The sequence below is a fragment of the Acanthopagrus latus genome, chromosome 19 (assembly GCF_904848185.1).
Source record: "Acanthopagrus latus isolate v.2019 chromosome 19, fAcaLat1.1, whole genome shotgun sequence".
NCBI lineage: Eukaryota > Metazoa > Chordata > Actinopteri > Spariformes > Sparidae > Acanthopagrus > Acanthopagrus latus.
Genome location: NC_051057.1, coordinates 17,946,984 through 17,971,558, shown reverse-complemented (window position 1 = coordinate 17,971,558; position 24,575 = coordinate 17,946,984). Strand labels below are relative to the sequence as shown.

Sequence of the window (24,575 nt, the reverse complement as noted above, 5' to 3'; positions counted from 1 at the left end):
CGCCATTGGCTCCCGGAGATGGGAAGTACGATGACGTCGAACCAATGGGATTATAGGTTTATTCCATAGTCCTGGTTCCGGAGTGGCCTGTTATTTCCGAGGTAGCAGGTGGAATATCGGTGAGTAACTTGGGGTTTTCCTGTAAATCTCTGACTGTTGTGTGTTTAATGTGAACTGCTCGGACTCTGATGATAGGCTCGCCCTGTGGCACGTGTAAACCTCGGCGCGCGCTCTCTCTTTACCACCTGGTAAGCAGTGAACAGCCCACTTCTCTCCACACACACACACACACACACACACACACACAGATCTGCACTGACATGGCCTACCTGTGTGTGTGTGTGTGTGTGTGGCTCGTGTGTGGCTGTAAGCTAGTTGTTGACGTGTAAACAAAGGGAGTAAGAGGATTTCTCACGGTGGTCTCCTCCCGTCACTAAGCGTCACTTCCAGATCAAGATGAAGATCTGCGTCGCCGCCCACCATCTACGGTCTCCCCTCCCCTCCCCCCCGCGGAGGCTGTGAACCAGCTGCTCCCACACACCGTGTCCACCTTAACGAGGCCACGGACACGATAGTGGTGCGAGAAGGACGAGGGGTCTGTTAACTTGACAGTAACAACTCGGGCAGACAGAGAACAACACATGAACCCGCCGTCCATCTGCCGCGATCCGTCTCCATTTGTTTATGAGTGTCGCCCAGTTTGGCACAAGATGGCGCTGTGTCTCACTGCTCTGCATGTGTCACCAGGTCTCCCTCCAAGCCTGACAACATGAACATGTACGCTGTGCCCAGCCCGGGAATACCAGGCTGTCCACCTGGGTTAGAGTACCTGACTCAGGTAAGAAACTATTACAATTAGAATATAAGTCTATATTTGCTGTTTACATGTCGAATCTGCTGCTATTAATCACCTCTGTCACCAAATCCTCTACCATAGCCTTGTTTCCATTTTGTATTCCTTCTTCCTTATTTTTACTCTTATATAACTTAATCATTTATTGCTCTATTTGCTTTCAGACTGCATACATTTCCACATTTATCGTATCTCACATCTTATGTAGTTTAGTTTTATTTGAAGCTGAAGGTAAAGACGGGGTGGCTAAAATGATGACAACACAAAAGCGGCTTTGACAGGGTGCAGTGTAGTTTTGGAGAAGACCTTTAAATGTAAATGAGGCAATAATACAAACTCTGAAATATTTGTTTGAAGAAAATAGTGTTTGAAGTTAGAAAGTTGGCAGGATCCACCACATATAAATAAAGTAAATCTGTAAGAAAATGTGTTGTCCTCCAAGGTCAGTTTGTTTATTCAGTCATGAAAATAAAGAGTTTGTTTCTCTTGTGATTTAAATGTATTCCCCCAAACTACATAGTGCACCATTAAGAAGGGATGGTGCACGTTAATAAAACACATGGTATCACTTGGGTAAAAATGACAGAAGTAGCTTTTTTTTTTTTTTTTTGATCGGTTGTCCCTGGTCAAGGTCTTAGAAATGCTTCCTGAAATATAGCAGAGCAAAGGAAAAACAAAACAAGCAGCACAAAACAAAACAGCACAAGGCATGCTGTTTTAAAGATTGGAAAAAGAAAGATTGTCTACTATATATATATATATATACATACACATATATATGTATGTTTATAGCTCATTCATAGCAAGCAAGCTGAGTATTAACCGTCTAATGTTTTAAGTGTTACTAAAAGATCTACATGTTTTGCTGTGTAATGTGATTTGGAACAGTATTACACTCTCCTGAAACCTCAGACAGACCAGGTTGATTGACACAATATGTATCAGTTCCTCTGTTGATAAAAGGGCAACAAGTGGCAGGGGAGCTGAGTCATGAGTGACTTTAGAGACCAGGCACATATTTACATATTTCATATAGTCATCCCATCTTCACATATGATGTTTTCTGAAGATAGCGCTTCGATGGACGTACTTTGATTTTTCACCTTCAGTCTGCTGTGGTCAGCTTGTGACCAACTTTGCAAACAGCAATTCAAATTAGTGAACATCATACAATGTTGAAATCCTCTGTAGACACGTGAGATTTAACTTTTTTTTTGAAAGATTTTCTTTTTTTTAACATGTGACTGAAGGAGAGGTTAGTGTCAGTTAACAGCCAAGACATCTGAATCCAGTGTATGTCCTTATCTGTTTTTTTCTAGGTGGATCAGCTGCTCATCAAACAGAAGGTTGAGGTGGTTGAAGGTAAACTTGCATCCATCTGTCATTTATGTTGTTTAACACACACAGCAAACAATCTTCATACGTATTGTTCATCTGCGCAGCCCTCGTTGGTTTCGAAAGCAACAACAAGTACGAAGTCCGTAACAGCATGGGCCAGAACGTGTTCTACGCCGTCGAGGAGAACGACTGCCTGAGTCGACAGTGCTGCGGTCCCCTGCGTCCGTTCACCATCCACGTCCTCGACAATTTTGGAAAAGAGGTCATCACAGTCACCAGGCCGCTCAAGTGCATGTCTTGCTTCTTCCCTTGCTGTCTACAAGAGGTCAGTGAGGCCCCTTGTTGTGTTTTGAGGTGGTTTTCTAGTTTTACATGTTCCTTTTGAAACACAATTTTTTGTGAGGATATGGCGACAAATCACACTCTGTTCTCCCACAATCCCCCACTCAGCTGGAGGTGCAGTCTCCCCCTGGCAACATAGTGGGGTACATTGCACAACAGTGGCACCCGTTCTCCCCGAAATTCCTTGTTGCGAACGAACACAGCGAGCCTGTCCTGAAGATCCATGGGCCCTTCTGTGGATGGAGCTGCCTACCAGATGTTGACTTTGAGGTGGGTTTATCTAAACACAGAAATCCATTAAATCGGTGAGAACATAAACTGACACGGTAGCCGTCTCGCCCTCAGGGTATTTTATTTGTCAGGGATCCTCCTCGCGCTCTGAAGCCGGAAATATGGTTCCAATCAGAATGGGCTGCGGCTCGAATGAGGCCGTCACACAGGGCATGCTCCTGTGTGGTACAGCGCGGCCATTGTTCCACGGCTCAGCTGGTTTTATTAGATTGAGCTGTGAAGGGGATTTGGGTCAGTGATACAGACCTTTTACTAGACCCAGAGGAAGGGTAACTGGAGCATGATATTACCATCTCAGTTCTTCCCGAGCAGCTTTGAAGTCATTACTTGGAATACAAAACTCAAAAAGCCGAAGTTAGATGGGATTATGAATCGTTCCATGAGCTCCCTTCCAATAAAACCAAACAAGCTTAGGGAGTCATCCTTATCCTAATGCGATGCATGTCAGCATTTTTTTTTTCCCTCTCTGTAAATCTTTCAACAGATTCTGACGATGGATGAAGTCAGCAAGATCGGGAAAATCAGCAAGCAGTGGACAGGCCTTCTTCGGGAAGCATTCACAGATGCAGACAACTTTGGTATCCAGTTCCCCATCGATCTGGATGTGAGAATGAAGGCCGTCATGATTGGCGCATGTTTTCTTATTGTAAGTAGCAAGCATTTTTATGTGTTAGTATTTGACGAAACACACATTAAAGGTGTTTTTGTTAACATTCAGCTGCTAAATGTGGCATTCCATCTCCCCCTTCCATTGTTATAAACGTCACAAATAACAATGCTATCAGTTTCTAACATCAACAAGGCTAACTCGAGCCAGCTAATGTTAGAGTAGTAGAGTATGCTGGGTGTGTACTGTAGAAAGCAGCCATCTTTTAAAACCTTTTTTTTTTTTGCCCACCCAATACCAACTGCGTTATACTACTGGCTGACAAACCTTGGTAGAAGCTGGAACCAACTGTCAGTTTCTTAGACAGAGATAAAAAACAAATAAAAACTGTCATTTTAGACCCAAGAAACATTGTACAATTATTCATTCACAATCATGAGCATGTTTTTAGGGAAAGAGATAAAGAGAATGTGTCTGCATGAAAACATTATCAATATGACCTTTTAATCTGATTCCAATTTTTGAAATAGAGGGCTCTAAACTTAATAGTGATTCAAAGGTTTACTACCATGATTTGCCACTTATATTGTTAACAATCTTCCAGTTAACAGCTATAACCCTTTTTGAACTCGTAACCAACAGACACAATCTTTGTCTTAAGTGGGGCCAACACTTGAAATGTTAAATTTTGCCTTTTGGAATTGCCAATGCAATTTAAGTGAAACAGTTGCCAAAATATAGCTGTAACAGATGCAGTAACCTCATGTGACCCAGTTTGCAAGGGGAAGGTTGTGTTTCTCTTCACTGGTAGTCGGAAATTTCATGTACCTACTAATTAATGTGCCAGTTTGTGGGAAATGTGACCTGAAACAACCCCAATCACCACAAATGCAAAACAGCCTTCCAGAGCTGCTTTCTGTCGATGCAAGAGTCGCATTTGCTTAAAGGCCGACATTTCAGCATGTTTCTAACTCTAATCAGGCATTAGATTTGTTGCAAATCAGATGCTTTTGCGTCTCTATTGTCACTTTCCCCTCCTTTCTTTGCAGGATTTCATGTTCTTTGAGACGACCAACTAGGAGCCAAACGGGATATCCATGTAAACACACGACATTCCTGGAAGAACAAGGCCACAAAGCCATAACCATCACTCCCAAATGCCCTAACACAGAACAACCTTCAAATGTTTAGAGATTAAAGAAAAGTACCAACCAAAAGGTACATTCATGTTCTAAATCTGCATGAACAACAGGATAGAAGGTTTGTTTTAGTCTTAGCTGCTCAGGTCGGTTGCTGGAACAGGTTACCGGGCTTGCGAGTGCGCAGCGCTTTTGAGGAGGTTTTCACTTTTTCGTTTACAGATCGGTTGCCGAGTCCGTCTGGGCTCAGAATCTTAAGTTACAGCTAAAAATAACTTAAATTGAGGGATAAGATCAACATACAAGTAACTGAAAAGTGAACTCCATTGCAGGCGAGTGCTTTTATACAGGTTTTAAAGATTGGTGTCTTTAAGGTCAGCGTGCAAAGGGACTCCGCCAAATAGCACTTGTGTTATTTGGTCATATCAATAGTTGAGATGTTTATATAGAACACTATGCTTGTAGCTTTATTGTGTGACAGCTGAAAGACTCGTGACGTAGTAGTTTGTAGTTCAGATGTCCAATGCATTATTTATTGATTTCTGTTTCGGTCTGATGAACAATTTGTCAACCTACAGCAACGCGCGTGTTCACTGCTTCGTATGCGTGTCTTCTTGTGCCTGTGCGCTTCGAGTGTGCTTGTGAGTGGACTGAAATGTGAACTATCAACGGATTCAATAGCGTGTTCATGCATTGTCAACCCCTGAAGGCGCCTGTTCACTTGGGTCATGGCTTGATGTGTTGTGCCAGTGTTATCCACAAGAGGGAGCTAGATTTTCATTTAAGGAATAACCCCGCACAGCCCAGATTGACAAACTCTATATACATGCTTATGCTACAGGTTTCTATTCAAATAGTGGTGTCTGATGACATTGTATATTTTTGGACTAACTCAGGTTGATGCATGCTACTGTATTATAAAGATGGACACTGCTGGCTAAAGGAATTACACACCTGCACCTTATTCTACAGAATATTATTTTGGAAGTGTTTTCTTGTTCATTAAATCATCTAATTATTCTTATTTCAGATACATTTCCTGGCATATCAGCATGATTATTGATCTTTCACACTGTTACACTTACAGTGTTACAAGTTACATAAAACCTCAATTTCTGTTCAAAGGTTAATTCCATCAATTTTACACATAAAAGGTCATGGGGGCCACTTCTGCATGTAAAAATAGAAGTATATAGCTTTTAGTGGGTCCAGAGGAAGCTGCATGGAATAATATGTTGCCTCCAGTGATGTCACTCAGTGGCCAAGTTGCATTTTGGGTAATGTCGGTTATGAAAAGCAGTCCACTGGTGTAGCATTGCACTACTTAAACACCGCTGGACTCATGGACAGTATAAAAACAACAATCAGAGATATCACCTTTTCTTATACAACACATTGTCCTTCCTGGCACTTATATCACCCACAATGCATTTTAGCCATGGAGTGACATCACTGGAGGCAGCTTACCATTACATGCAGCTTCCTCTGGAGCCACATGATGCTTTATATACTACTCATTTCAAGCATGCAGGAGTACCCCCCAACACCTGTAAACACACTTTAATGTGAAAAAACTGATGGCGTTACCCTTTAATGGCATCTGATACTTCATTGTGAAATTGAACTGTGAGTGTGGCAGTTTGATTAGGGATGTTAACAAGTAAAGTATTGTAGCATAGACATTATATATGTGCTTTTTTGTAGCATAATGACATAAAGTGTTTTTCTCTACATGTGTATCACCTAATGTATGGAAACCCTGAGAGACAAGTTTGGTGAAAAAAAGGAACACTTTTCTAAGGTTGTTATTTTTTTAGATCTGTGGAAAAAAATTGGATGTGTTTTTTTCTCACTTGTCTCTCAGCACTTCTTACAAACAGAAACGTCCACCTTAGGTCTGTCACTAACAGATGATTAGTCTTAATGAAGAGGCTTTTATTTTTGTAAGACGTGTTGTTAACTGCCAGATGGAAGAGCTGATGTTAAATTTTCCCATGTCAGTAGTTTTTTATTCTCCCTTTTATTGTAAGACTCTGTGGAGTGGGTTCATCTCACATGTTCTGAGCAGCAACTTGATTTTGATACTAAATACATGATTAAAGACTTAAGATGGATGTTTCGGGGTTTTTTTTTTTACCACTTAAGTTGTTAAGAAAGTGCTTACTTTATGTCATCATTGCCATTAACATTAACCTGATCATTGGCATGTCCTGCTCGTATAGTATAAGATGCTGGTGCTACGTCCTCTGGAGGTTTGTTGATTGTGTTTAAAAAGCCAAAAATTAAAGTCAGAATGTGTTACAAAGGGAGTTTAGCTATTTTCAGTCAGTTATATATATATATTGAAAAAAATTAAACAATTAAAGTACTTATTCTTCTACTTTTGCACTAATACTGTGAACTAACAAACCATTTAGTCATGCGATGCAAACAAACTCTGTGAGCTAAGCTTCAATTTGTGCAAACAGTCCATGGAAACATTCAATAAAAAATGATGATCGTGATGTGTGCGGTTTTGAATGTTGTTTCTTTAATCACCAAAACCACTGATCCTCAAAAAATAAATACATTTGGTTTGAGAGGTCTTGCAGTCATTTCAGTTTGTAATAAGAAGTGTTACAATAGTCCAACCTTGTAAATGTTCACATGAAACCACTGAGCCTCGCTTCCTAATTACTTACCTACTGTGCTACCTTCACCTTTTGAAGTGATTTTCTTGAACAGTCTTTGTGAAATGTAAATGCTTTTTTTTTTTTTTTTTCCCTTTCTCCCCCACGAAAAAATCTGGCTTGCAGAGCAACTGAATGGACCAATTACGTCAAACACAGACGTCCTTTGGGGATAACATGAAGAGGGAAATGAAAACGTTTCATTTTGTCCCTTTTCAAGTAAGCCATTAACCTGAAGCTGTTAACCTTGGGGGTTCCTAAAGGATTCTTATTTAATATGGGCATTTTTAAAGCATTTCATAATCACATATCAATGAAGAGAATTACTCCGGGACCATGTAAAAGAGCGAGGTTGCTGTCACTGCTGCAGTTTGGAGCAGCCCATACAGTATTTCTTTTTAAACTGTCATGTCTAAAGGAACAATAACACTTTTTCATGACATTGATGAAGAAATTACTATTATATAATGTTCTCTAACATTTCATTGGGGCTGATGTCAGTGCGTTCATGGATATTGTCCACTGTGTTGAGTGATTGCTGTTACAATCCAAAACATTCAAGGCAGCAGCTTACATTCAAGTTTACACACAACACATTGCAGCTCAGAGTTGTTGAAGAACTGAATTTCTGTGTCATGACAAATACCACATTTTGGGACAATGATAGATTTTTACATTCTGCTTGGCGTGGGTTTCTGGAATATATGAGGAGGTTAATAAGGCTGCGGTTGATGTAATTGCAGAGGTTTGTGTGTTGAGGGCCAAAGTGGGCGTGGATAGGGATGATTTTATGATTATTCTGTTTTCTCTGGATGATTTGGGATGGGATGGGAACATTTCTAGGCACAGCAGCCAGGGACAGGGACAGTCTTACAGTTAGTCTGTCTTTTGGTTATCATTATCACCCATCATTCAGTAATTTGGTAACATTAATGACCAAATTCCTCCAAAACTAATGGTATTCCTATCAGTCTCAGCTGATCTTGTGTTTGGTGGTATTAGCAAATGTTGGTGTAGTAAACAGGTGAATGTGTTAAGCAATTTGACCCGCTAAACATGTTAGCATTGTCACTGTGCGTTGGTATGTTGACAGTATCATTTAGCAGAGGCTCCTGGTCCTTTTTCATATTTTACCATAATTGATCACCTCATAAAATTATTAAATTTTGGTAACAGTAATTGTTTGAAGTCAATTTATACTGTTTAACCAGTATACAGCTAAATCCCTCGTCTGGATCCTGGTCTACCTGTATTGAAAAACTCATATGACGGACAGTAATGGGACATGTGCTTTATTTTAATTCTGGCAGCTGCATAAATTCATAAAATCAAGCAAAACTATCTTATTTGAAATTCCAGGGTGTATATCTTGCCAAAAGCAGATTTTTAGCATCATGCCGGCCTCTGTTACATTACAAGTTTCAAAATTGGTTACATTTTCTCTTGTTTCTTTGGTGTTTTGACCAGCATTTTCTAAGGGTGCTGTAATTTTGGTGCTCGGCCTGTAAACTCTCACCGTTGAACTCCTATCGACCCCACACTTCACTGGGAGCTTTCTCTACCGTCAGTCGGCACGGTACTGTAACAGCAGTGGTCTGCAATGATTAATGTTCAACTCTCCACTATTTTTCTTCCCTTTGGAGCTGACTGTGGAGACTTCCTTAGAAATCAGTCTCTCTATGGGTATCCAGTTACAGATTTTCTGGAAGTGTGTTGTAAATTAATTTGTTTCCGTGAAACATCTAGACCACACAAAAGTGATGTCACTGATGCAAATGCAGCTGTGATGTGCAGGGTGATATGTCCCAGACTGGGAAAAACAAAGATGTTTATTCCAGCTAGAGTTTGCGGGGCTCCATTTTGTATAACACCCCATTTGACAGACAACCCTCATAATTAAACAAGACAGTTTTGCAGCCCATAACATCTGTGATAATTTTGCGTTATGTGTTTAAAAGTGACACAGTTGGTTACACAAGTGTATTTTAAGTCTGAAAGTCTGGAGAGGCAAACAAGCAACAAAAAAACCAAACTGAACATGGTTTGCCTTTGTGATTGAAGAAGACACGTCAGTCTTGTGTTGTACTGTATTTAAACGAGTGACACACTCAGGATCTGAAGGCTGAGGTTCCTCTATTGTTCCTTTCGCTGAACTGCGGGGTTAAAATGCTGCCCACACTGGTGAAAGATTGTGACATTAATTCTACGTGGCATTGTGAAGGCCGAGTGAGAGTGTTTTATGTGACCTGTTACAGTTCCGATAACAAATCAGTGAAACTACAGGCTTAATGGAAACTATGTTTAAATTCTGGAACAATAATCTACCTCACTGATTAATTTTGAAGCCCGACACATGCTGAGAATCAAACAAAGACTAACTCACAAACGTCATACAGTATGGGGAATTTCTGGCATCTGTGCTGTAGACTAACTTTGACAAACAAATGGCTAAAGCAACATCTGTGCAAACGCAGCCTAGGAAAACACCGTATACACACGACTGGGAGAAAGAGAGCAGATGTAGAGTGTAAAATGGGGGATGGGTATTTACTTACATGGGCATTCCTGAGAACAAATCAAAGACGGGGGAGATCTCACAAGACTATCTACAAAAAGTGATGCTCATATACATCTTATGTTTTATGGATGACATTTTCATCAACAGGAAACAAGGGGTACCATTCGTCCTACCCAGAGTACATGCCTTTAGTGGACATGTTGGTTTTGTTCACCACAAAAAGTGCTGAAAATGTTGGCAAGTCTCCTTAAAAAACACCTGCTTTTGACGCTACAGATTCGGCTAGAAATATCCCCATGTCTCCCGAACAAAACATTGACTTTTGTCAGCACAAAGGTGGCAAGAAATATCCCCAGGTGTCCTTACAAATATGCACTAGCAGCCTTTTTCGGCTTCTAACACCCAATCCCCTCTGTATCCTGATGTGGACATAAGCTTATATGCATATAATGTGAAAGTTGTATTCCACTACAACTGTAAAACGCAGATGCATCTGTGGTTCGCAGAAATGTTAACTGTTAACCTTATATCCTGCCACTTTGCTGCAACTATAGCAAGATTTGAAATAGCCATGAACTGAAATCAGTGCCAGCGGACATTGGACAGGTTGCCAGTTTCTTGCAGAGTTAACATACTATATAATGGCAACACTGACTTTACTGGTATGTTCACTTAGCACTGATCTGTTAGTCAATGAGTTTATATGAAGTCTGGAAACAGAAGTGGCTATTTAATACAAGAGTGTGGATGTCTTGAAGATTTGAGATAGTGATCGAAAATCATGAGATTGTACATCCATGCAAGGGTAACATTTGGGACCCAGGACACGATTCTGAGTCCATTGTATCAAAAGTCCTGAGCTTTGTACTGTAGAGCTATTCACACAGCCTCCTCCCTATGTAGACTGGATAATATGAAGATGTCATGTGGTTTGAGAATCGTTGTCAGTGAATGGAGTCCAGGCAACAATTATGTGTCCTCCAAGCTGTATTTACCAAAGCTAATTGGTAGTGTATGAACATTATTTTTAAGACGATAAGGTGGCACTGGAAGGAAAGCATTAATGCAAGGCTGAATCCTCCTCTCTTCAACCTACTTCTCGAACTTTTTTAAGCCTTGTGGTTTTAACATGGCCGCCTAATGATGACATTCAAATGAAAGGCTAGCAAGAGAGCTCATTATGTGTAATTTGGAAGGAGCACTGCCCTAAAACCCCAGTCCAGTCGGTGGAAATGCAAATTTATAAGACTGAAACTCACACAGGTTTGAAAATTGCAAACATCTTCAAGTGGGCATTTAATATAATTTGCGGCTCAAATCTTCACAGTAAGCTCAGGATGTAGTCTGAGACAATGGATGAACGACCGCCCACGATCAAAGTGAATTAATCCACGTTGAACCCTTTTCCCCCCTTTTGTGGCCAGACTCTGGGTTAACATTAAAAATGTACTTGCTGTGCCTGTTAAAATTCTTTGGTCTAAGATCAAATGAGGTGTTGATGAAATCCCCCTCTCTTGCCCCCTCCCAGCAGCCCCTGGACCACACCCTGAACCAGTGGATACCCTGTGGCCTCATAAGTGGGACTAACGTAGACAGAACTGAGCCAGGGATGACGTAAGGATAAACTCTCATGAAGACGAGCTGACTGGGGGAAAGCAGTGCGGCCCTTTCCATTGATCTGGACTAGTAATTAAACTTTCTGTTGAGTGATCAAAGCATTGGGATAAAAATAAAACCCATTCTTTTACTATTATAGTGCAATTGTGGGTTCTCAAGCAGGGTTTAGGGGCCAAGTGACTCACCAGTGCAATTGAAAAACCATCCGGTCGTACCACCAAAAGAGGGTTACGTCAAAAATAGAGTAGAGAATAGGAAGAAACCTAAGGTGTGTCCAAACCGCTGACAGCTATGTGATTTTGATATTGCATGAGGAAGTACACTGACCTTAACACATTTGACACTTGTTTTTGTAGATTATATGTCTGGCATTATGTACAATAGGGTTACAAATTGGAGGAAAAATAACGTAATAAATAGGTGTATTACTGAGGTGATGTTTCTCTGTGAGACCCGGGAATAGCTTTATTGCTACTTGTTAAAGATTTATGTTGATCTCTATTGGAGGGATGGTGGAGAAGATCATTCAGAACCTTCTCCACAAAAACTACTAAACCTTCCTACTCAGTGGCCTTCAGAAAGCTATCAAAACTTCTAAACCTTAAAGAACCTCTAGAACACCATAACCAGCTACTGAAACTTCCCCAAGAAGCTTTTGAACCTTCTCAACGGCCATTGAAACTGTGAAAGTACTGAAGAACCTCCTCAGTGGCAACTGGACGCTTGTAGAGAACCTCTAGAACATCATCACTGGTAAATTAAACGTCACCAAGAGCCCTCTGACTCCTCTCAAAGGTCATCGAACTCTAAAATTACTGAAGAACCTCCTAAGTGACAAATATAATCTCATAAACTACCCATTTAACTATTGAACTGACCACTGCAATCGGCTCAAAGAGTCTTTAGATTATTTTGGCCACAGAACCTCATCAATAACCATTAAAACCTATTAAATATCCCCCAAAACCTCCAGAGCCTCCTCGGTGACCACATTAGTCTCATAAAGGACAACTAGCACCTTCTTAATGACCATAACAATCTCTAAAAGGACACCTCAGACCTGTTTTGGCCGTGAAAATTCCCTTTATCAGCGACAAAATAAACCCCAAGAATCTCCCTAAGGACCTCTACAGCCCACTACTACCTAAACAACCTCGAAAACAACCCTGAAAACCTCTGAAAAGACACAAAGTGCTTCTTTCAAATCCTCGCATCAATGTACTCATATATGATTGAAAAGGAAGTGCAACACACCCCAACAAGTGTATAAGTAAACCTCGACCCAGGTTCTTTCTTTAAGTCATCAACCATCTGTATAAATAAAATAAAAATAATGATGGTAGTCAAAAATTCAGTGATGGAATGGAGGAAACGTTTCAGCTGTATTTTCCCTTGTGTTCCTTTTCTCACCGACTTCTCTTCTTCCACGTAGGTATTTTTTATTTTATGTCCAATATTGGGCATCACTTTCCTTCTTCCGCCCTAACGAATCGTCTGTTTCTTCTCTCAGCTTGATTAAATTTAAACAGTGCCTGTAAACCAACTGTCTCCATAACAGTGCTGAAAATAGAGGACGAGGTCTACCATCATCAGGAGGCTGCAACACTGTTCAGTCTTTTACTAATGCAACAGCAGTGAAGGCTGCAGGCTTCTGTGTTTTATTTGGCGCCGAAGTAAGCCAAAATGAAAAAGCCTGCTCAAGAGCACACCACCTGTGCTGTTAAAAAGGTTCCACGCAGTCTATGCTCCCTTTTAAGGTTGATGAACATCTGTATTTAGCTGTACTTCTATGCTTGTCTCCCAGCTTCTGTATCTACCCATTTTTGTGTAATTAAAGGTAATTTTCTCACCCACACCACATGCATCCCAAACTCAATCGTCAGTACCTCTGCCACCACCAACGAGCAACTTGTGTTCCTTTCCTGCAAATCCTGGCTCAGAACTGTAAAGGACTATCATGTTTCTCTATAGCATCTCCTCTCCTCAATCTCCAGCCTCTGATGGGATATTAACCCCCCCCCCCCCCCATATAAATTCTGGACATTTTGTAGGGTCTAATCAAATCCAGAGGACATTGCAGTGGCTAGTCCAAATGTTTGGTGGGTGTTCCAACGAGAGCCAGTGAATTGGAGAAAGGCATAGCAAATTCCCTATCACACGCTGCCAAGATCCTGCATGAGGCTCTGTACCACAAACACTTATATTTTCCAGCTGCAGAGAGTTCCCTCACCAGCCCACAGGGAAGAAATCCCTGCTCATCACTGAACCGTTTTAGTACAAATAACGGGATTAATATATTCAGTTTGTGTTTGTCCGAGTTTCACGGTAGCTTTTTAGGTCGCCTGTGTTTCTGTTTGAGAGAGGGAGACAGCAGGATTCGAGGCGGTAATTTTCTTGTGACACACTAATTTCCATAAACGTGCCTGCCCTGCGCTCACTACAGTGTAAGAATGTCTGAAGTCCAAGTATGTTGGGTTTTCTGGCACGGCTCTGCATTTTCAGGGTTTATCTGGGCCTCACTGGAAAAAAAGTAATTTAGCACGTAATAAAGTTCGACTTCTACTCCCTCTGCATTCAAAACCGGGAACCCGGTGATGTCATTGAGTGAAACAATCTGGGCACTGGCAGTCATTGCAATTGCAAGGCGTTCGCCAGACAGGAATGGTTTTTTAGCCGGGGGGCACGTCTGTTGCTACTAATAAAAAATGAGAGACAAAATGAGGCAAAGCGCTGGCTTCAAGGTCAGCCGAGAAACTACGAGACACAGATACAATCCGACTGTAAATTGGCTGGGATTTAATGTTTGGTTTCTGTTTCTCCCTTCACTTCTCCCTCGTGTATGTGTGTGTACATCGCTGTAGGGAATCAAGAGCAGCTCCAACATCTGCAGAATCAGTTAACTGTATCATACACTCAACGGCTGGATGACATCATGGATTTATCTACTGTAGTCCAGTAAATAACTGCCAATAAGAGCTGAAGCCATTAGATGATTAATGATTGACATAAAGATACTTTGCAGAAAATGCTTGAAAATTGATTAATTACTTAATACATTAGTCTAAAACGCAAATTAATTATGTCATCTTAGGTTTTAAGCATTTTTTTTCACTATTAGATTAATGAAGGAAATAATCAGCTGCTGCGGCTCCGGTGGAGTACTCATTATCACTCAAGTGATGTGAGTATTTACATTTGATCCTATAACTATAACTCAGTGTGGAAAGAAATATTCAGATTCTTTACTTGAGTAAAAAACTCATACCAACTTGTAAATATACTTCTGCTAAAGCTTGTTTGAATTAAAGGGGACTGTTATACCTTGGTGTAGGTTTGGTTTTCAATGCTTCATGTTTTAAAAGTTCATCATCTTCTTTGTAAAATCTTCAGTTGTAAAGCAAATATGTGTCATGAAGCGGCAAGTGAAGCACAGACACATATAACTTGTACAGAATAGTAAAGGACATTAGGAACTTGGATACATTCAACGAACCTGTGTTGCAATTCCAGGAGAAATGTTTTACCACTGCCTGTGTCCTACATCTATACCGTGAAAAAGATGATAAACAGCACTAATAAATGCTAAATATATAGTTAATTAAACTTTAGTTTGTTATTTCAGTGTTACCAAACAATAAAATGCTTCATAAACTAAAAAAGTTAAAAAGTTGCAACTGATGTTAATAATAATAATGATGGTTATTATCAAGAGTTGTCATAATTTTTTAAAGAAAACATGATGTAAGGTTGGAGCTTTACGCTACAGAACAAAAGTCACTTAAAAATGAGCTCCACCTCCACCAAATGAAACAGAAAAATCATGCATTTACATGGATGTATTCATAATATTGATGTAATACAGCCTACACATGGTACTTCTGATACTTTTCTTTCTATCAGACTTCTAAGAGATTAACAAAGTAGACTATATTTGCACTGGTAGGGTCTATTTCTATCTTAATTTAAGCATGTCAGTGCATTTTGATGTTATATAACCACATATACAGTAACGGATGGTCTATTGGTGGTTGGACAGTCTGTGTGATCTGAAGGGATAAAACTAATTTAAAATCCTGATTTGTGCGCATTTGTCCTTTTCTACCACGTTTGATTGCGGCTGAATGAGAAGTCTGTCACGGGCTGGGTGGAGAAGTGGAGCAGTGTTGGTCAGACAGGCGCGGGGCGCTGCAGGGGGAGGGGACCGGGGGGAGGAGGGGGGAGGGATATCCAGCAGTCGTGGTGGGGGGTTCAAATACAGCTGTGCTCGGTCACACTTTCGCGCAGGACGTCCGTTCGTGTGTCAGGGGGTGTACACGGTCATCTTTCTCCTCCAGCGTTTCTCCTCACGGCTCTCCACTTCACTCCAGTTCACCGGGGACTCAAGTGGCTGCTGTCGCAATTAAGGAACCACGCCTGTTGCTCTCTAATTCCTTTGCGCCACTTTCTTTTTTACCTCCTTTCCCCCTGGAGCAGAAGTCTCAAGAGCTGAGGATTTCTCCTTTTGTTTCCCTCTTTATTGTTTTATTATCGCGAGAGCGCAGCCTTGCATTAGGGAAAAGGACCCCCTGCTCCTGATCCCGATCCTGGAGCCTAACAGTCCAGCCGGTCACCGGGAGCGCGCACAGCACAACAGCAATGGAGTACCTCAAGTTTTGTTTTGTGTTTTCATGCTGGCTGAAGTTTGCAAACTCTGTCTCCTCTACTGAAACTCCTCAGGCTCCTGCGCCTATTCCTAAAGGTGAGCAAAACAAAACAATACAAAAGAAACTTTCTCCCATTGCTCCCGAAATCCAATGAATACGCGAAGCTGCATCATATTATATGGCTTTGGTCGAACTTTTTTTTGAATTATTAAGTCTAATAGCATCTCAGATCACGTCAGGTGTACAAACAGAGGGATATCTGTATTTCTGGGATGAGATTTACTGTACAAGACTTGCGGGCTGCGCGCCAGAGAAATGTGTCCTGCGCTGCGCACTGTATGTCGGAGCGTCAACCGACATGATGATAGTGCCTTGCTCAGGAAGAAGCGTCTGCGGTTTCTCCTCTCACTATCCCAGTTAAATGCCATGTTGTTTGTTGTTTTTACGCACACACACACACACACACACACACACACACACACACACACACACACAAGGCTGTTAAATGTCAGTGCTTTGGTGTTCTTAAGTTTGGATTTTAAACACTTTAAATAAATAAAGTGTGTTTATGCACGCAGAAATTCATCTTATTTAACAGCAAAACAAGCACTTATGTTATGCTTTGACACACAGAGCATCAGCTGTAAAAAGGCTGTTTGGGAGGAGAGTCAAGATGTAGAGCTGCAACCTGTTGGAGTGCTCAGCCGCCTGCAGACAGCCTATACACTGTGTGCATGTATATGTTTATTTATATACCCCAGATGTGCCACAGGTTTTTTTATTGACTGGTTTGCCCCTGTTAGCATGTTGCTGTGGCTAAATTGCTCCAAATTACCCCCAAATCATTTTCAGTAAAACACAGCTCCTTTCACACTCAAGGGGCACCTTGTAAAAAAAACCTGTAAACAACAACATAAGTGGGTGCATATGTTCTGTGTATACCACAGTCGTGTGGGTTTTTATTTTTAAGATATGTCTGCTTCTTTTCTAATGATGCATGTTGATAGGGTGGAGGCAGTGCACCATCAGGGCACAACAGCTGCTTTCAGTCTCCACAGGCTTGTTTTTTTGTCTGTCACACAGTAGCCACGTTTATAACCATACGAGGGGTTCAAACGTTTACGAGAGCCTCGTCAGTGCACCTCGGATGAAGTGTGGCACAAGTGAATTGACTAAATCGCTTCTAAATCTCTCACAAATAGAATTTCATTTAAGGGTTGTAAATTAAAGGTTTCACGCTTTAACATCATTTAATGACCGATGTTGAAGACGCACAATGTCGTTTTGGGGACGACATTTAATTTGTTACTGGTTTTTATGCATAAATAGACTAAATACACAAACTTATTTGTTTTCAGGACAGAAAAAACAAACTGACCTTAAACGACAAAATAATTTCATACTGTTGTTTTGCTTTGTTTATATGTGGCGGACCCAGCCACATTTCTAGCTTCAAACAGTGTTCTGGGGACTTTAATGTGCTTTCTTCAGTTATGGATAAAATAAATGTTTAAGTTTGTATTGTTACCTCATTAACGTTGCAAATACGACAATTCTGAGTTTGAAGTTCTCCTCCAAAACTACATAGTGTCCCTTTAGTATACGATTCAATCATTGCATTTTAACTGGAACTGGAATTTGGACAGATGTTTCGGCAAAAAACTGAGTAGCACACTGTTATTTAGACTAGCGTTTGCAATTTCTCCATGGGAAATCATTCTTGAACTACTAAAGACAGTTTTATGGACTGAACAAGGCACCAGAGATTCATTCTATGAACTCCATGAATACCCTAACCTTTTATGGTCAGTTATTATAACACAAGCCAAACAGAGAAACTCGAGACACAACACATTGCCCGAAGCAAGGTTTTATTATGTGCAAAAGTTGTAGAGCCGAAGTTCTTTAGATTTTTTTCTCATTTTCTAATCCAGATGTGTTTTTGGTTGGGTCATACTGTCATAGTAAAACATTGTTGTTATGAGCCACTATGGGGCCAGTCTTAGTCTTGACATCAGAAATGCTCGTCTCACCTCATTCATGACGTTAAAAGTGCCGAATTTCAACTTAATGACTAATGTCTCCCTCCCCAACACGTTTCTTTTCATTCCTGAAGGTAGAAGGACGCATTGTTTGCTGTGTGCAAATAACGAAGGCCTAGTGTCATCCATCGCTTCAACAAGAAGCAGATGCGCAACTTCTTCAGTTGACATTTCTTTAAGGGGGGGAGCAATATGCTGGTTGTCATAGTGACCGAGTTTAAAAAGACAAAAATATAAAGGCAACAGAAAAAAAATATGCTTCATTCACAGATGTTTGTGTTGAATGCCAGCTGTGCGAGTTGAGATGTAGGGTGAGTGTTTTTCTCATTTTTTTCTCATTTGGTGCAAAACAAATGCAGGTTTCTGTTGTAGCGCAGGTGCGAATGGGGCGATTCAGCAGTGGAAAGGGACGGCGGAGGAAGCAGGAATGCAGACCTCTGCCCATTTCTCACCTATGCGCACCTGGCTGGCCGCTGTGAACAGTGGACGTGGCTGTTGGTTTTGTCGGTGTTTGGAAAATTACAAAAATTGGGCAGCGTAGACCCCCACTGTCAGGCCGCCTGAAAGGAGCCTTTCACCTCCCTGCGACTGACTGTGTGAACAGCTCTTCGGATCGAGTGTATGCTGGATTTTAACATGCAGTTCTTGTGGTGCGAGCCTGTGCGAGACTACTTTATCCAACGGCGAATCAATCCAAGACTGAATAGTTTGCTACAACAGACAAATCCTCGTTCAAATCATTTGTTTAAACGAATTTGACTAGATTTTTTTAAAGGTCCAGTGTGTGGGGTTTTGGAAGATTTATTGCCAGAAATAGAATATAAGATTCATAATGAGCCTTAGAATGAGTTCTTTAAATCTACAAGTAGAGCAGCTGCTCTTCTAAGGAGTCCACCATGTTTCTTTTCGAGGCCCGGGAAGGACAAATAAAACGGTGGCTCTGGGCGGCCCTTTGTGTTTTACAGCCACGTGGCATCTTCTAAACGCCTGACCGGGTGGGTGCCACGTAATTCTGCACGCTGGAACTTTAGGTTGCTAATTCCATCGAAGTCCCACCCTTCCCTTAGTTCTTCTTGCTAGGTTAGACAAGCTTGACAATAGGAAACATGGACACAGAGGAAAGAAAGAATCATTTTAGGATTACTATGGTATTGTTTTTTATTCATGACTGCAAACCACATCCTTGACCTTTACTACGTTAGCTAGCCAGTTAACACTCGAACCCAAGATGTGACTACATACAACACGATTTGTCTGTGAATTTGTCGTTGAAAAAACAAAGGTGTCTTTGGTGATGGCGAGGTCTACCACACAGTCCAATCCACTCTCTACATGGGACAAAAGTTTGGGAGTGTAAAAAAAAAACACACACACCTCCCACACAATCAGGGTGTAGAGTATTGCTTTTAGAGGTCGCCCAGCAACATCTTTTAACCATCTTGTCCGCTTGTTTTTCTTCTCAGCATAGGCCAACTTGGCAAATAGCACGTACATGTTTATTGGAAAATGCGAAAGAAAAGAAAAATAATCAACTGTTTTTGGGCAACAGAGCCAAAAACGCTCAGGATTTAGAATTTCACAACATTGATGTCCTGGTACGTTTCAGAAAGCCAGCGCTTCTCCAGTGCATTCAGAGATGTGCTGAAAGTATTAACTTGGGGGTTTTGTATTCCCGTCAGTCACTAGTGCTCATTACTTGGTAAGCGGGTGTGTGTGGGTGTAGAAGACACCATTACTCAGACTGATCCAATGGAATAGTCATCTTTAGATTAGACCTTTCCCAGACATCTCTGACGTGTCAGCAGGCGGAATTTTATAGAGAAGAAAAGGAAACTCCACCTAAACTTGTCCATGCCTTGTATACTGTATAATAGCGCTCTCTATTGCCTTTAATTCCAGTCTAACAAACTAACAAACCCTGTTGGCAGGTCTAGCCTATAATCATGTCTTAGAACATTGTCACTATATCACCACACGGTTGGTTCCGTGCCTCATTTTCAGCCAAATATGCGTTGCGTTGTCTGCTTTTTCGCTCCCCTTTCTCTTAGCTCAGTCTGAGGTGTTTTCTGCCAACCATCACAAAGATAAAAGCAACAATATAGCAAGCTGACAGTTCCCATGATGCAAAGCATTCCGCAGGACTGCAAACAGACAGTTCAGTTGTCTTGTCAGGACTATGGCTACAGTACAAATACGTATTGTTCTACCCAGCGAGTCATTTTAAATGATGAGTGTCTGAGAAATTGAGCAACAGCTCATCTTCGGCAAGAGCTGAGTTGTCTGAAGGTTGACACAGCTGACAGGTATACTGTCTAAAGACTGTATTGTTCAAGCCCACAGAACATTTCTGTAGCACACCAGTGTGATATTGTTTTCTAAAAAGAGAGAAATGGCAACAAGTAAGTTTGGCCGACACAGTAAAATAAACAGCGTCCAAATGTCAGAAGTTGGCAGGACCAAGGAAACTTGCCTTCGGTTAAATCAACTACAATAAATTCTTTCAAAAGAGAAAACAACAAAAGTATTTCCTTTTATTCCGAAGTTCTAGGTTGTTGTTTTGAAGTTGATTAAGGTTTTCCTGTTGCAAAAGTACAGTCTTTTTTTCAGCCCCTTTTATGCGATTGCTAATCACTGAAGCCTGTTAAAACAAATCTGCGAGCTGAGAAGAACATGCACACAGGCCAAAGCATGCACTCAGGGAGCAGCTCACTGCTTATCTTTAAACCATTTTCAGTTTGTTTTCCAAGTAGAGAAAAACGTTTGTGGTGTGGAGCCTGTGGTTAAAATCAGATTAAAATGGTTGGCCCATATCCCTTTGCAACAAAATATAATTGCTCATATCGTAAAATTGTGCCCTGCTTATAATTCACACTAAATTTAGCACACAAATTAATCAACTAACCAGTTAAAGCATTTTGTTTAGCCTTCAATCGTTAACCTCTAAGTGCTGACTGAAACTAGACGTGTGTTTGGTGCAACAGTGAAGGATCTAAAGCTCATCAGTGACCTTGGACTTTGGCCAACAGAGGAAATGTCTGTCCAAACTGTAATAATCATTCTCAACGTAACAACAGCTGAATCTTGTCCCCCCCCCCACATTCTAATTGTTTTTTGTAGGGTAAAACTAATGAGCTATTCCCGATTCAAAATGACGTGTGACGGGACTACAAAATAGTTTCCTGGCATTATGCTGGTGACATCATGCCACATCCTAGGGCTGAAGTTCCTGTGGTTAGACGCGTGTAATTGAAAGCGCAGACCTTTTCGGCGGATGCCCTGCAACGCTCTCGCATTACGGATATGTTTTATCAATCATGGTGGCTCTGAAACGTCTCCAGTGAATGAACTCTTTTAGTTATGGACAGCCAAAATAATGTCCAATTAACCAGCCGGTGAGCGTCAGGTTTTCTGGTCTCTGGGGTGCCCACCTCTCAAATTTGGTGACTAGTGGTAATTGCAAACTAATGGAACGAACACCTAAGTAGTAACAGTGGTGTGAAATGTTTTAGGTGAAAAGGAAAGTTAACGTGTCTAGGGGCGTCTGGCTTTTGGACATGCTACTTCTGGGCCAAACCTGCTTGTAGTTAGATTAAATGGCTAATGCATTCTAAAGCAAAGTCTTTAAAAGTAATTGCAGGTTGAATAGCTTGCTTATTATGGTAGAGTTATATATGTATTGGTCTTAAAAGATGGGATGAATTGATTTCTGAATCCATTTACCAGTGTTATATGCATTCAGTCTCTCAAAGAGACATGTTCAAGAAGTCTTTGATATTCCTTCTTAAGCCGCCTGGATGCTTTATCAGAACTGCTTGTTGGATTGTCAGATGGCTTCAGGAACCACTGTCAGATTTGAGGGGGCTGTGTCCGATTCTCCGTCTCTGTAACTTTCCACTCCCCGCAGCGATTTCGCCGGCTGTGTGGATGCGACAAAGGAGCCAGGGTTTGAACTTCTCCGTCTAGCTCTCTTTTCCTAATTCGTTACTCAGCTATTTCTGTGCCTTCTCATGTGCACAGCCGAGCGAAATGCTGTGAATGCCTTCCAGGAGAGAGAGACTGTCTGAAAATGTGCGTCATTGTCCCCGCAATTAAACTCCGCGATGGCAGGCATTTTTCACGCCGCCTTCAAGTGTGGCCGTTTGGAAAAGTTATGAACGGTTTTGGTTTCCAACATGGTCGAACAAAAACCCGGAATAACCCAGCCCTGAGACCTGAAAGCTGCTATAAGCGTCATTTCTATTTAAAATTAGCGTTAAATAGCTCAATATTACAACAGTAATCACTGGCATAGAGTGTTTGGTCAGTAACCCATGTTACCCAGAGGAAAAAAAGAGAGGAAGAATTCTGGTATCGCTGTACACTTCATCTAAGGGTTAGATACGACTGTACACTACATGCTCACCACCAAACAGAAGGCTAGTGCAGTTTGTGACTAGCTGTGAAAAATGGAGCAGCTAAAGAGCCAGAAATGTCTCTACTGTGTTGAAAAGTTGCACAATTACTGCCATGTCAAAAGCTCTCTATATCAACTTAGGATCACTCAGGATCACTTTGAAAATGAACTTCTCCACAACAATGATTTCCAGAGATCAGCTGTCATGTCTTATTTTACTGCTGTATTAAATGCACATGTTGGCACCGATGGTCAGATTAACACCGTCCTGGTTCCAGCTGTGACACAATACTCCAATAGCAGCACCATCTGAATGTGATATGGTCTGCTTCCAGGTGAAGAAACTTTTTTTTTTTTTTTTTGGGGGGGGGGGGATGATTTTGATTCATAACCTGAAGATTAATTAGCACCAGAATTACAGTAACCTTTACAGCATACAGAAACATGACTTGCACTTTTATCTTTTGCAAAATGGCACTGAGGAATGTTAAGCATGTTATGGTTCCCGTGGACAGAGATAAGCTTTGTGTCTGCTCTGACCCAGCCTGTCAGTTTCCAACATCTGATTTGTGCGTGGGACTGTGTGCTTGTCTTCTCTCTGCTGGGGTGAAAAATAAAGTCACTGACATCTGCCTTTTTCATTTCTCTGCTTAGGTATTGCTTTTCATTGACTTGGGACTTGGTGACAGATCTGTCTCCACCTAGGTGTAAAAACTACCTCAACGCATCATGTTTGGACCCAGAAAACATAGCAAAAATTGTTGTTTTTGCCAACCGCGTACAACATACTGACATAACACTGGAGGAATTTACAGTGAATTTCGTCTTTTTCATCTTGGCTCGAAATCTTGCCTCAACACTCCCTGTCAGAGGAAGCTGCTGTCAGGATGCTGCCTTGAGTAATGCAGGGAGAAGTTTCAGCTGTGCAACCCGAACATATCACTGCTAAAAATCATGGCACAGCTCCAAGGCCAAGGCCCATCCATGAAAAATTAAGGTCTGGGAGTGTGTTACAATCAGCACTTTAAACAGTTTCTTACTGCTCGTCTTCTACCCTGAAGTTAAACTTTCATTTGGTCTGATGAGGGCTGTCTTTCCAGGATTGCGGTCATCCTTAGGGCAGATCTCCAGGTTCAAGAATGGCACATCGGGTTACATGACAGCCTGAATATAGCCTAATTTGGTTATAGGCAACCATTTTCATTTTCCTCAGCATATCTTGGACTGCACAAAACGGCCCAAAATCATTGTGATTGCAATATGATTCACAAGAGGGAATGATAAAAACTGGAGAAGAACATTTGTAGGCCTGAGCGTCTTTACATCGGTACAGTACTTCATTATAATGGGGTTTTTTTTTTGGTCACACGTTTGACATCTTCTCTGACATATTCTCCCTTGATTAATTATGCAGACCTGATGTAACAGTGTCTGGCTTCACCTGCAGATTAAAGGCAGGATCAGTCAAATAACACAGATAAAATTATATGAGCTGTTAACTGAACTGCTTGCACTTTCCTTTGCCCTTTCACTTTCCAGATAATTTTAGAGAGCCGTTAGGTGAACATCAGTGGTTTATTTACTTGGACGACCAAAATAGAAAGAACAGGGTTTACTGTTCACTGGCCAAGACCGTCTCATCAAAGTGGAAAGATCCTGTTATCCTTATATTCAAGGCCAGGGCTCATTCCCATGATACCTCTTTCCGTTCTGCAAGAAATGCTTACTTAAGCTGAGCCCCAGCCAGTGAGTCAGAACTTTTGCCCACTGAAGTGTGAAAGTTTACCTAGACGGCTGAACCCCATGTGGTACGGAGAAAGAATGAGAGGGAGAAGCCGCTTGGCCTCCATTCCTTACTTGGACAAGAGTTACAGCTGCACCGTATGAGCTGAAGTACGTGCCTATCCTCCTGTGGGCTGTTCTCACAGAACTTACATGAGAGTGAGCTGTGTTTACTCTGACTACACACTCATCTCCCCAAATCGCAGCCGTCTAAAAAAAAACCCCTCTCCGTTTGAGTGTTGCCAACTGTCCCTGTGGTATTCCTCATTATTAGTGTGAATACGGTGTTCATATAGAAAAAAAACAGCATGAAACTGGACAGGATTCAGTATTGTAGTTGG

General features: G+C 41.3%; 2 protein-coding genes and 1 long non-coding RNA gene across 7 annotated transcripts in view; 2 read left to right on the top strand and 1 right to left on the bottom strand.

Annotated features, from left to right (window-relative positions):
- The window catches only part of LOC119008330, a 270,887-nt gene that overhangs the window by 71,928 nt on the left and 174,384 nt on the right, over nt 1-24,575 (bottom strand). The gene's annotated exons all lie outside the window — the stretch shown is intronic.
- On the top strand, nt 13-7,074 carry si:ch73-206p6.1 (phospholipid scramblase 2). Of its 2 annotated transcripts, none has more exons than XM_037078470.1 (7): nt 13-119; nt 748-838; nt 2,173-2,215; nt 2,296-2,516; nt 2,642-2,803; nt 3,309-3,470; nt 4,481-7,074. In XM_037078470.1, exons 2-7 carry the CDS (start codon nt 770-772, stop codon nt 4,508-4,510), a joined length of 687 nt encoding a protein of 228 aa, XP_036934365.1. In that variant the 5' UTR covers nt 13-119; nt 748-769; the 3' UTR covers nt 4,511-7,074. The 2 variants fall into 2 exon arrangements, with proteins under 2 accessions (XP_036934365.1, XP_036934366.1); XM_037078471.1 differs by lacking the exon at nt 13-119 and adding an exon at nt 349-595.
- The window catches only part of plod2 (procollagen-lysine, 2-oxoglutarate 5-dioxygenase 2), a 37,810-nt gene continuing 28,854 nt past the window's right edge, over nt 15,620-24,575 (top strand). Inside the window, exon 1 of one of the 2 annotated variants that reach the window (XM_037078468.1) lies at nt 15,620-16,112. In XM_037078468.1, coding sequence (XP_036934363.1) covers nt 16,010-16,112 — 103 coding nt within the window. In that variant the 5' untranslated portion in view covers nt 15,620-16,009. The remainder of the gene's footprint in view (nt 16,113-24,575) is intronic. The other variant, XM_037078469.1, reaches the window with a different exon arrangement.